Below are 13,092 nucleotides of genomic sequence, written 5' to 3'. Positions count from 1 at the left end.
CCCACATCGAGGACACGATGGAGGAGGTCGCCTGCGCCATCGTCGTCGCCCAGGAGCACGAGGCGGCCGTCCCGCTGGACGAGGCCGTCGTGGCGTTTTTGAACGAGACGACGGGCGGCGGCGCGCCCATGTCGATCGTGGCGACGACGCTAGCCGTCGACGACGACCCGAGCTTCGTCGACTGGGTCGCGCTGGCGCGCGGCGGCGCGGGGCCCGGGAGCGCGGCCGCGGCCGCCGCCTACGACCGGGGCGGCGACGCGCTCTGGGAGCTCTTCGACGCCCAGCGGTCGCAGCCCTTCTTCGACGGCACCGCCGCGACGTTCCGGAACCTGGGTGCGCTGGCGACGTCGTCCGCGGCGGATCTCGAGCGCGCGGGCGTCAACGTGTCCGTGGATCTCAAGGAGCTGGTCGTCTCCCCGCGGGGCGTCGCGTGGGCCGACTTCGCCAAGTCCCAGTTCCACCTCGGCGCGACGGCCGACGGCGGCGCGGGCGTGCGCTTCTGGCTCCAGCTGCCGAGGGAGGCGGTATTGGACGCGACGGCGAGCGCGAGAGTCGTCTTCTCCGCGGTCTCGGGACACGCGGGCGTCGTGGCCAAGAGCGAGGACGGCCTCACGACGCTGAGCGAGACGACGCTCTCCGCGCCCGAGGTGGCCCTGACGTTGAACTCGAGCGTGTCGCTCGTGGGCCTCGGCCTCGGCGCGACGGTCCACGTCGGGATTCGACCCAGAGACCTGCGCGACTTCCTCGCGGACACGTCCCTGGGCGACCTCCTCGCCTCGGGCTGCGTCGCGGCCGAGGTCGCGGCCCACCCGGGCGCCGTCGCGACGCCCGTGCTCACGGCGGCGCACGTCAACGCGACGTCGCTCGAGCTCTTCGTCGACTCCGTGAGCGCGGAAGCGGGCACGCTCGCGCACTACGTCGCCGCGATGCTCGAGGGCGCCGTCGGCTTCCTGAGCCGGGCGGACCAGCCCTTCGCCCTCGCGAAGCGCCTCGTCGACGGCCTCGACCGCTGGCCGCCGGGCGGTCCCATCTACGCGTCGGACGCCGGCCTCGGAGCCCTGGCGGACGACGTCCGCGCCGCGGCCGACGACGCGACGGCGCGGGTCCGCGACGCCGCGGACTCCGGCGCCTGCCCCGCGCCGGCCAACGGCTCCTCGGTCTGGCTCGACTGGAACGAAACGTCGCTGGCCGACCTCGCGGGCCGCGCGGACGGCGCGGAGCGATCTGTGAAAGCGAGCGCGCTGACAAAGGACCCGCTCGTCGTCACGGCCGCGGACGTCGCGTCCGTCGACGTCGCCGCCGAGGACTACGTCGAGGGCTTCGACTTCCTGCGGTCGCTGGCCGTGGCGCGCGCGTTCGCGCGGACGGGTCCGCCGGGGGCGCTCGAACTCACCGTCCGCGCGGAGCAGAAAAACGACGAGCGGTCGCTGCCCCTGCTCGTCGATGTCGCGGTCGCGGGCGCGCCCGTGCTCGTCGCCGGCGTCGCCCTCGACATCGCCACGTCCCTCGGGGACGCGGCGCTGGACGTCAACGTCACCGTCGCGTCCGCGTCTTTGCGCGGCGCGGGCGTCGACGCCTATGTCGACGCGGACGCCTACGCGGCGCTGAGCGTCGGCGACGACCTCGGCCTGAACGGCCTGTTCTCGCCCCACGGCAACGACGACGACGACGTCGACGACGCCGCCGCCGCGGCGCGGGAGCTCGCGGACCGCTCCGCGTGCGCCGTGCTCTCGGGCGTCGGCGGCGTAGGGCTCCGGCTCGCCGCCGCGGCCGCGGACGTGCGCGTCGACGCGCGGAGCGACGTCGCGGGGCTCGGGGAGCTCGTCGAGGCGATCTACCTCGCCGTCCGGGGCTACGTGGGCGAGAACGTCGACGGCGCGAACGTCCTCGCCGAGGTCGTCTACGAGGCCAACGACGCCCTCCGGGACGAGCTCCCGGCGCGGCGCGACGCCGCCTGCGGCCCCTGGGCGGACCGATGGCGCGTCGCCGACGAAGCGGACGCGCGCGGGCCGTCGCCCGTGGAGGAATCGCTGACGGAAGTCGACGACGCGGGCGCTCTGTCCGCGCGGGAGACGCAGGTCGTCGAGCTGCTCGCGCTGCTCGGCCTGCTCCTGGGCGTCGGCGTGAGCGCCGTCGGCGCCCGGGGCGAGCGCTACACGCGCGACGCGCGGCGGCGCTTCGTCGGGCGCGAGCGGAACGCGACGCTCGACGGCGTCTGGGACGCGGGCGTCTGGAAGGCCGGCGGCGGCGCCGAGAAGAACGCCACGAAGGCGGCGGCGCGCCTCTGTTTCGAAGCGGACGTGCCGGCGGCGGCGAAGCTGGCGATCTGGTGCTTTGTGTATTGACGATCGTCCTCTTCGTCCTCGCGAACGTCCACGAGTCCGTCACGGCCGTCGTGAAGCTCGTCCTCACGCTGGAGCGCTCGTCCGTGCGCCAGTGGCTCACGCCGGCGACGAGCTACTCCTTCTTCGGCATCATCCGCGAGGTCTGGCGCTCCGGCGACGCGGGCGGCGCCGTGGCGGCGACGCTGCTGTGCTTCGCGTTCCCCGTGGCGGAGATTTTGCTCTTCCTCGCGGCCTTCGCGTGCGCCTTGAGGCCCGCGGCCCGCGAGGCCATCCTGCTGACCGTGGAGAGCCTGAGCCGCTGGAAATTGGTGTTTGTGTTCGCCATTGTTGTTGTCGTCGTCGCGTTCCACGTCGTCTACGAACTGCAGCTGACGGGCGTCGGCCGCGACGCGCCGAGCGGTGTCCGCGTCGAGGCCTGGGCGGCGCCGCTCGCGGGTATTTATTGCTACGTCGGCGCGACGCTCGCGTCCATGGCCGCGAACCAGCTCCTGTTGTACGCGCACCGCCGCGCGCACGGGAGGGACGCGGCCGCGCGCGCGGCGACGCCGACGCGGCGCGCGGCGGTCGACGCGCTCGAGGCCCACTACGCCGCCGCGGCGCGCGCGTTACTGCCGGACGACCCGGGACGAGAGCTTCGGGCCGCGGGCGCTGGCGGCGCACCCGTTCAAGGGCTATCCGCCGCGGCGCTGGCAGCCGCTCGTCGCGCCGCTCGCGCTGGCGTCCGCGGCGCTCGCCGCCGGGGCGCTGGAGCTCGACGCCGTGTCGCTCCGCGTCGGCGGCGTCGCGGGCTGGGCCCTGGGCTTCGACGTGTCCGGCGAGTCGCTCGCGCGGACCTACGCGCTGATCGATTTTCCCTTGCGGCTGAGGCGCGTCGAGCCGGTCGGCGACGAACTGATCGAGTTCCTCGCCGCGACGACCGTGTTTTTGGCCGTGCTTGTGCCCATGGTGCACGGCGTCGTGCTGGCCGTACTCTGGGCCGTGCCCCTCGGCGCCAAAAAGCAGCAAGTTCTAGCGATCATCGCGAACGCGCTCCACGGCTGGGCCGCGCTCGACGTTTTTTTAGTTACTTTGCTCGCGATCTGGTCCCAGTTGCCCTACGTCGCCGAGGTCGCCGACGACGCGGCCTGCGGGGACCTCGGCGCCTACTTCGCCGCGTTCCTCGGGCGCGCGTTCGAGGGCGCGGGCGTCGACTGCGTGTCGCTGGGCGTCTCCGTGCACCGGGGCGTGCCGCTCATCGCGCTCGCCTGCGGGCTCCACGTGCTCCTGACGCAGCTCACGGCGCGGGCGACGAACCGCGGGGTCGCGGAGCGCGTCGTCGCGCGCGCGCGCGCGCTGAACCGCCTCCTCGACGCCGCGGAGAAGGACGCGGCCGCCGCGGCCGCCGCGCTGCCTCCGGAGGCCGCGGCGGCGCTCCGGGCCCACGCCGCCGCCGCGCCGGACGCGGCGCCGCGGGCCGGGAGCCTCGGCGCGTCGCTCTTCACGCGGCTCCACCGGAAGCCCGCGTTCCTCGGCAAGCTCTTCAAGGCGCGGACCCTGTCATCGTCGACCTCCGTCGAGCTCCAGCTGTCGACGCCGAGGGACGGCGCGCGCGTCGTCTAAGCGAAGTTACCGCGCCGCGAGCCACGCGTCGAGGCGGAGCGCGACGGTCGTCCGGAGGTTGAGCCACCAGAGCTCGAAGTCGTAGGCGTGGAGGTCGCCGTCGGCGCTCGGGAAGAGGGCGCCGAAGTCGTCGGCACCGGCCGTCGCGATGGTGACGCCGCCCTCGACGGCCGCGGACTTCACGCACGCCGCGCGGACGTTGCCGTCGACGCCGAGGCCGCCCTGGCGGCCGCCGCAGAGCGTCAGCGGGTTCATGGAGAAGGGCGCCAACCTCGTCACGGCCGCGTTCGCCACGTAGCCGAAGCGTCTTCGGCCCGCGGCGTACGTGTCCGCGCGGCCCTCCGAGACGGAATTCCAGACGAGGACGACGCCGAAGTCGCGGGGGCCGCCGGCGAAGCGCAGGCCCGGCGGCAGGCTGTCGGCCCCGTGCTGGATGCCCAGGGGCAGCGCGACGACCAGGTCCGCCATCTCCGCCGGGAACCGATCGCTCCGCTCGTTCAGCCAGCGCGTGACGTGCCCCGCGCCCTGGCTGTGGCCCGCCAGGATCCAGGGCCGGCCGGGCCGCCGGTGCTTCGTCAGGAAGAGCTCGAGGGCCGCGGCGACGTCGGCGAAGGCGACGTCGAAGGCCGCCTCGCCGCACGGCTCCGAGAAGAGCCGGCCCTGGTAGCCGGGGAGCCGGGGGCCGTCGGGCGCCGCGTGGCCCTCGAAGCAGTGGTAGTTGGCCACGCGCGCCTGGCGGTACTTGGGCGCGAAGACGCGGCAGCGGTGCGTGAAGCAGCTCGTCTGGCGCGCGATCTTCCACGCCGCGTACGCCGCGCCCTCGCCTTCTTCGACGGACGCGTTGCCGAGCCCCCGCAGCGCCGTCGTGCCGTGGACGAAGAAGGCGTCGGCCGCCGCGCGGTCCTGCTCGTCGACGTAGGTCGGCGGCGCCCAGCGGTCGCCGTCCTTGAGGATGTAGTGCGCGTACCAGGCGTCGGGGTCGCCGTAGTCCGGTTGTTGCTCTTGTTCGCTGGCGTCCGCGGCGTCGCGCCGCGCGCGCCGGCGGTAGCCCAGGTAGAAGCCGATCAACGCGCCGGCGGCGGCGACGGCGAGGCAGTCCTGCACTGCGGCGCTGCTGCGCATCATTGCTCCAGCGTGGTTTATGCTCGCATAATCGCTTTGCGGCAATTTTTGTTGAATAGGTGATGCACCCAAGGTGCCGGCCTCTCCGCGACAGCGTCGCCTCGACCGCACCGCCATGGCGGCAACGCCGCCCGAGGAGGACTCGTGGATGTACTGCGTCGAGGGCGCCCAGCGCGGCCCGCTGCCCGGCCAGGCGCTGCTCAAGCTGCTCGAGCGCGGCGTCGTGCCCATGAGCTGCCTCGTCTGGCGGCCGAGCCAGGCCGCCTGGCTGGCGCCGTCGGAGGCGCCGGGCCTCGGCGAGCGCGCCAGGCTCGTGCGGTGCCAGTTCTACGTCGCCGACCCGGCGGCGCCCGAGGGCCGCGGCGGGCCCTTCCCGCTCGGCGAGCTCCGAAGGCGCGTCGAGGCCGGCGACGCCGACGGGCTGAGCTCCGTCTTCGTCGCCGGCGGCGACGCGTGGCGGCCTTTGGGCGACGTGCCGGGCCTGCGGCCGCTCCTCGCGACCGAGGAGCCCCTGGCCGACGACGCGGGCCAGGCCTTCGTGCCGGAGGTCCAGGAACGCGAGGAGCCGCTCGCGGCCGCGGCGCCGTCGAAGAAGCGGTCCTTCCGCGGCGACGACGGCCGGCGCTACGTCTTCTCCGCCGACGGCGAGTGGGTCGAGGCCGACGGCGACGCGTCGAGCGACGACGACGACGAGCCGGCGGCGGCGGACGACGACGCGCCCGCGGCCCCCGAACGAAAGACCGAGGACGACGACGCCAGGGCCGCGGAGCGCAAGGCGAAGCGGGATAAAAAAAAGGCGGCAAAAAAGAAGGGCGGCTGGGACAAGAACGCGGGCAAGTGCTGGATCTACGTCGAGGGCCTGCCGAGCGACGTCACCGTCGACGAGCTGCTGGACCACTTCGGCAAGTGCGGCGTCGTGGCCGTGGACGCCGAGTCGAACCAGCCGAAGGTCAAGATCTACCGCGACGGCGCCGGCGTCGCCAAGGGCGACGGCGCGCTCTGCTACGCGAACGAGCCGTCCGTGGCGCTCGCTTTACAGATCCTCGACGGCGGCTCGCTCCGCTTCGACGTGCCTCTGAAGGTGACGCGCGCGGACTTCGGGAGCTCGCGCTACGGCGCCTACGACGCGTCGAAGAAGCGCAAGATCAACGCGAACAAGGTCAAGGTGGCCAAGAAGGCCGCCGCGCAGTCGCTGTCGTGGGCGAACGACGACGACTCGGGGACCGCGAGCTCCAAGGCGCTGCGTATTGTGGTGGTGGAGCGCGCGTTCGTGCCCGGCGACGCGCCCGACGAGGAGGCACCCGAGGACGCGTCCCTCGAGGACCTCGCCGCGCGGCGCGCGACGGCGCGCGACGGCTTCGCGGCGGAGCTCCAGGGCGCGCTCGAGTCGCTGCTGGACGCGCCGCCGGACGTCGACAAGTGCGCCGTCCACTTCCACCGGACCGACGGCGTCTGCGTCTTCAAGTTCAAGCTGCCCGGCGACGCGACGGACGCGATCAAGGCCTGGGACGGCGCGGAATTCCGGGGGCGGACGCTCAAGTCCTACTTCTGGGACGGCGTCACGGACTACGCCAAGCCCGCGCCGGGCGACGAGGCCAAGGTCGAGGCCGAGGAGAAGGAGCGCATCGACGGCTTCGGCGACTGGCTCGAGGACCAGGGCGACCTCCCGCCGGAGCTCCAGCTCCGCGTGGAGGCGTAAGACGCTCGTGTGAGAAAAGCTTACTTCGCCCGGCCGCTCGCGACGAGGTCCGCCTCCCACTCCGTCGCGAACTTGCGGTAGAGGTCGAGCGCGGCCGTCGCGTCCTCCACGGAGCCGTGCTCGCCCTCCTGGATCGCGCGCCCGAGGTGCTCGCTCACGAGGTCCCGGAGCTTGCGGGGCTTGCGCTTGCCCCGGCCGTTGGCGCGCATGAGCGGCGGCCAGCTCGCCGTGTCGCGCGTCGCCGTCCGCGGGTGCGGCAGCAGCAGCACCTTCAGGTCGTTGTGGAGCGCGTGGCCCACGAGCACCTTCCCCTCGAGCAGCGACGCGACGGCCCGCTGGCACTCGGCAAAGGGCACGGCGTCCCGCGCCTTGAGGTCCCGCGCGCGGACGCCGCTGTACTTCGTGCGGAAGTCCGTCACGCGCTCGCCGACCTTGACGTGGCGGTCGTACAATACGGCGCCGTCGCCGCCGACGACGGAGCAGCGCGCGAGCACGGACTCGCGGCCGCTGGACCCGACGCCGACCATCTCGCAGTCCAGCGCGACGAAGGCGTCGGGCTTGAGCGCGCGCGCCTGCGGGGCGGCGGCGGACCGCTTCGCGGCGGCCTCGAGGTCCCTGAGGTCCGTGGCGGCGTGCTTCGAGCCCTTGGGCTTGGCGTGCTTCGTGAGGCTGGCCTTGAGCTTGTCCCAGTTGGCGCCGGCCTTGGGCGCCGCCTTCTTCGCCGGCGCTGCGGAACGCCTCTTGGACTTGGCCATGCTCACGATCGCTTGGCCGATGATGATCTGACGATGCCGCGCAGCATGCTGCGCACTCGATGGCTGATGACAACAGGTCCAAGCGCAGTGTAGCGGTCGCACGCAGATGCGAGCCCGTGCGGGCGAAGCTCCAGAACGTCGCAGTCTAGGCGCCCGCGCCCTACGACGGCGACCGCTTCCACGCGCACGCGAACGCGCACCACTGCAGCGCGTGCCGGCGCGCCGCTCTGAGGCCGTGCGGGTGAAGCTCCAGAACGTCGCGGGCGCCGACGGCCGCACGTTCGTGCACTGCTACGCCTGGCGGTCCAAGGCGCCCGCGCCCTACGACGGCGACCGCTTCCACGCGCACGCGAACGCGCACCACTGCAGTGCGTGCCGGCGCGCCGCTCTGAGGCCGTGCGGGTGAAGCTCCAGAACGTCGCGGGCGCCGACGGCCGCACGTTCGTGCACTGCTACGCCTGGCGGTCCAAGGCGCCCGCGCCCTACGACGGCGACCGCTTCCACGCGCACGCGAACGCGCACCACTGCAGTGCGTGCCGGCGCGCCGCTCTGAGGCCGTGCGGGTGAAGCTCCAGAACGTCGCGGGCGCCGACGGCCGCACGTTCGTGCACTGCTACGCCTGGCGGTCCAAGGCGCCCGCGCCCTACGACGGCGACCGCTTCCACGCGCACGCGAACGCGCACCACTGCAGTGCGTGCCGGCGCTACGCGACGGACTTCGACCGCCACTGCGGCATCCTTACGCTTCTTTGGTCGGCGAGGGAACTTGAGACCGCGGACGGAGGGGGGGGGCTCAGCCGACGCGGTGGCGCTTCGGCGGCGGCGGCGGCGCGGGCGCGGAGTTCTTGCGGATGCGGTTGATGAGTGTTTTTTTATTCTTGCCCTGGGTTGGGAGTCCCGCCTTGTGGAGGATTTCCCGGAGCTCGGGCCCTGACATGACGTCGAGGCCATCCGCCGACTGCTGCGGCGGCGCGGGGACGTTCGGAAACGGCGTGGCCCACGGCGGCGGGCGCGCTGCGCTGGCGACGGAGTGCTGCTGCGTGAGCGCGGGCCCGCCCGGGAAGGCGCCCATGGCGCCGTAGGGCGCAGGCCGCTGCGCGCCCTCGAAGCCGCCGAAGGTCGCGCCGGCGCCGAGCATGTCCAGCGGCAGCGGCGCGCCGCGCCACGCGTCGCCGAAGGACCGCTGCTGCGCGAGCCCGCCCGGGAAGCCGCCCACGGCGGCGTAGGGCGCGGGCCGCTGCGCGCCCGACGGCTCGACGGCCGGCGCGAGCGCGGCGAGCGGCCGCGCGGACGACGACGGCGTGACCGCGGACGACGACGGCGTGACCGCGGCCGACGGCGGCGCGGCCGACGGCGGCGCGGCCGACGGCGGCGCGGCCCACTGCGGCGGGTGCGCCGCGCCGGCGACGGAGTGCTGCATGAGCGCGGGCGCGCCCGCGCCGCCCACGGCGGCGTAGCCGCTCGCGGCGCCGAAGGACTGCGCGGCCGCGGAGCCGCCCGCGGAGCCGCTCGCGGCGCCGAAGTACTGCGCGGCCGCGGAGCCGCCCTCGAAGCCGAAGTGGGGCATGGAGCCCCGCGCGGCCGCGGAGCCGTCGAAGGGCGCGGCCGCGAAGCCGCCGTCGGTCGCGGCGGGGACGAACATGCCCGACGGCTCGACGGCCCGCGCGAGCGCGGCGAGCGGCCGCGCGGACGACGACGGCGTGGCCGCGGACTGCGTCGGCGGCGCGGGCGCGAAGGCCTCGGCGGCGAGCGACGGCGGCGCGAAGGCCTCGGCGGCCGCGGGCGCCCACACCTGGACGAGCCGGACGCCCGGGACGAACGTCGCGGCCGACGACGCCGACTTCCTCTGCACCAGGTGGTGCTGCCTCGCCGTGTATCCGTCCAGAGGGAGCGTCCGCGACATCACGCCGCGGAGCCCTGAGCTGTCCCACGTGGTGAGCTTGAGCCTGACCTGGGAGTCAGGCTTCGGGAACCGGATCGCGCCGCGCACCGAACGGAGGCCGTCGGAGCCCGGATTCACGAGGTGCGGGTAGCGGAGGCCGTCGGAGCCCGGATTCACGAGGTACGCGTGGTGCCCACCCTTGAACGGGGGGCACGCGTAGTTCTCCTGCACCGACAGTGGCGGCCAGTGACCGCTGCGCTGGGCCCGCAGGAGCGCGTAAGCGTCGGCGCCGGAAAGCTCCTCGCCCTCGACGATGCGCTCCGCCGTCGCGTCGACCGCGCGCCGGATGACGACGGACGCGCGGCGCTCGACGTCCGCGATGGCCGGCGGCGCCGAAGCCGGCGCGGGCGCGGCGACGCCGGACGCGCCGCCGACGGACGGCAACGCGGCGACGACGACGGCCTTCGCGAGGCTCGCGTCCGCGGACGCGACGGAGTCGACGCGCTCGGCGTCGACGGACGCGCGGCGCTCGACGTCCGCGATGGTCGGCGGCGCCGAAGCCGGCGCGGGCGCGGCGACGCCGGACGCGCCGTCGACGGCCGCGAAGGCGTGCGCGGCCTCCGCGAGGCTCGCGTCCGCGGGCGTCGTGGCGCGCGCCGCGGCCTCCGCGACGGCCAGCGCGGCCGCGAGCTCCGGCGCCAGCGCCAGCGCGACGGCGGGCGGCTTGGGCGGCTTGGGCGGCTTCGGCGCGATTCGGAACGTCTCGGCAAGCGATTTCCGGAACGGGAGCGTGAGCTTCCCGAAGCGGCGCTTTGAGTTCTCGATGGCGCTCCCATCGCGCGGCGGGCCCGGCGCGTTGGGCGCTCGCGGCACGCGTCCGTCCCGCTCCTTCACCACGACCTGCGTGTGGGGCGCGCGATCGCGCGGGGTCCGCGGCGACGCGCGGCGCGCGCGCGTAAACACATCTCTCCAGACTCGGGAACGCGCCTTCGTGCCACGCGGCCTCCCGGGCTCCCGCGGAGCCAGGCCGACCCTGGACTCGGGGTCGGCCTCGACCGCGGTCGCGCGTTGCTTGAACAGCCGGGCGACGTAGCCCAGGACCTTGGTCGTCGCGTGCTTGTGCGTCTCCGCCGGCGATCGCGGCTCCGTCGGCGGCTCGACCTGCGCGTGGGGCGCGCGATCACGCGGCGTCCGCGGCGACGCGCGGCGACGCGCGCGTAAAACACATCTCTCCAGACTCGGGAACGCGCCTTCGTGCCACGCTTCGCGAGTTGCTCGAGGAGCGCCGCCTGGTGCGGAGCGAAGAGCAGCGGCGGCGGCAACGGCGGCACCGCGGCGCCGGCGCGGGCGCGGACCCGCGCGATCGAGGCCGCGAGGTTCTCGACGAAGTGGAAGAGCGCGTAGGTCATGGAGGCGGCGACGGCTTCGTCTTCCTCGTCGTCGAGCGTGCGGACGTCGACCAAGAGCGTCTTGTCCGAGGTCTTGCCCGCGATGCCGATCTCCGCGAGCTCGCAGAGCGACTTCGAGCACCGCGCGTGAACCTTGGTGGCCGGTAAGTCGTCGTCGAGGCCCGCGGCCTTCCGGAGCTGGGAGTCCGCGAGGTTCTCGTCCGACTGCTCGAGGTCGGTGCAGCGGGTCACGAGGCCCGCGTCGACCGGGATCTCCCAGACGCGGGCGCAGGTTCTCTCGATCGGGGCCTCCTTGGTGCCGCGCGTCGTCTCCGCGAGGCCCTTGGGCAAGCCCTCGAGCCCCGCGAGGATGCGGAAGAGCGTCTTCTTGTCCTTGCCGTCGCCGTGAAAGTTCAGGAGCATGCGGTCGCCGTCGTAGAAGTGGACGATGACGGAGCTCAGGTCGACTCCGAACTCCTTCGCGGCCAGGCGCGTGACGTGGAGGAGCTTGCCCTCGAAGAGCGCCGTGTTCTCCGGCGGCGTAGGTCTGGTACCTCGTCCGGCGATCTGCGCTAAGAAGTGCTCCCTGTCCGCCGCGTGCGAGTGCGCGTGGAACATGTCGAGGTAGATCCCCGACGGACCCGCGTCCGCGAGCGCGTCCGCGACGCAGCGGCCGAGCGCACCCGTCGGCACGAGGTGGCGCTGCGGACCGTCCGGCAGCGTCGCCGCCGGGATGGGCTCGCCGCGGAGCTTCTCGCCGCCCGGTAGCGCGTCCTTCCAGTGGTCGTAGTGCTTCTCCATGCCCCAGTTGGAAATGGAGAAAAGGTTCGCGTTCGCGGCCGGGCCCGTCGGCATCTCGCGGCGCGCCGCCGCCGCCGCCGCCGCCGCGCTGCGGATCACGTCTTCGGTGAGGGCGCCGGAGCCGTCGTCGCGAAAGCAGTCCGCGACCGACGAAATCGCGAGCGCGTCGAGTCCGTACGGGTCCTCCGCGGACGCGCCGCGCGGGCTCGCCGTCGCGGCGCTCGCCTGGCCCGCGTTGGACGACGCGCCGGAGGCCTGGTCGATGCCCGCGACGACGCCGTTCTGCGGCGAGACGACGGTCGCGGGCGCGTCGATCGCGCGCGAGCCGTCGAGCGGGCCCGTCGCCGCGGCGCTCGCCCGGGCCGCGCCACGGGTCTGGTCGCGGCCGGCGCTGGCGCCGCCGCGCAGGCGCAGATTGACGTCGACGATGGCGTTGCGGGGCAGCTCGGCGAGTCGCGCGGACAGCGCGAGGGGCCGCCCGTTCGAGGTGGCGCGCGCGCCGCGCGCGTGGACGGCGCGGAGCAGGTCGTCGGTCGTCGTGCGCGGGTCCACGGCGAAGCAGACCAGGGATTTGCAATTGGGGAGGCGCACGAGCACGTCCATGGTGGTCGCGCCCGCGACGACCGCGCGCGCGTCGTAGATTTTGTCGACGAAGTCCGCGGCGGCGGCGCCGACGCCCGCGCCGTCGTACCCGCCGAAGTCCGTGCCCCCGTCGACGCCGCCGTCGACGCCGCCGTCGAGGCCCGAGCCCTCGCCGTTGTCGAAGCCCGCGCGGTCGTAGGCGGGGTCCGGGACGATGACGTCGACCGCGCCGACGTCGCCGTTCACGATGACCGCCTCCGCCTCCAGCGTCTCGACGAAGACCCCGCCGGCCGACGCGGCGAATAGCCCCTCGAAGTCCGCGTCGTCGTCGATGGCGTCCGCGTCCGCGACGTTCGCGCACGCGTCGTCGGTTCCGCCGAACGGGTCCGTCTCGCGCCGCGCGCCCGGGCTCGGCGTCGGCACGGGCACGGGCGCGGGCGTCGGCACGGGCGTCGGCACGGGCGCGGGCGCGGGCGTCGGCGCGGGCGTCGGCGTGGGCTTCGACTCGGGCTCCGCGAACGGTACAAGTCCTCGCTCGATGTCGTCGACCGCCGCGTCCGTCTCGCGGTAGCCGCGCGGGCTTCCAAACGTGTACGGCCGGTAGTACATGACGTTGGCGTAGGCGCCGATGGGTAAGAGCGCCTGGCGACCCAGGTACGCGGCGCAGGACCGCGAGGTGAACCCGCAGGGCTCCGCGACCTGCCATGAAAACGGGACGATCTCCTTGGCCTTGCACGGTTCCCAGCGGCAGTGGTACCACCAGGTCTCGCTGGGGATGGTCTCGCAGCATCGGTACATGAAGTAGCAGAGGGCGAAGCCCAGGATGCATCGGAGCGACCACATGATAGCGTGAAGTCGTTGGTCGCACCAAATTGACTTGCGCAAAAATTTGAGCGACTTTTGTGGCAAAAACAAAAATA

The 13,092-nt window shown here is 73.8% G+C and overlaps 1 protein-coding gene across 1 annotated transcript; it reads right to left on the bottom strand.

Annotated features, from left to right (window-relative positions):
• Positions 1-6,800: 6,800 nt before the first annotated feature.
• AURANDRAFT_4515 (hypothetical protein) lies at positions 6,801-7,325 on the bottom strand (the record flags this gene model as incomplete). The annotated part of the gene is made up of 1 exon (XM_009038197.1): positions 6,801-7,325. A coding segment is annotated over one exon (525 nt), but the record flags the coding sequence as incomplete, so codon positions are not given.
• Between the last annotated feature and the right edge of the window lie 5,767 nt (positions 7,326-13,092).

The sequence above is a fragment of the Aureococcus anophagefferens genome (genome assembly GCF_000186865.1).
Source record: "Aureococcus anophagefferens unplaced genomic scaffold AURANscaffold_8, whole genome shotgun sequence".
In the NCBI taxonomy this organism is placed as follows: domain Eukaryota; class Pelagophyceae; order Pelagomonadales; family Pelagomonadaceae; genus Aureococcus; species Aureococcus anophagefferens.
Note: the sequence above shows the minus strand (reverse complement) of the source record. Positions and strands in the feature narration are given on the sequence as shown.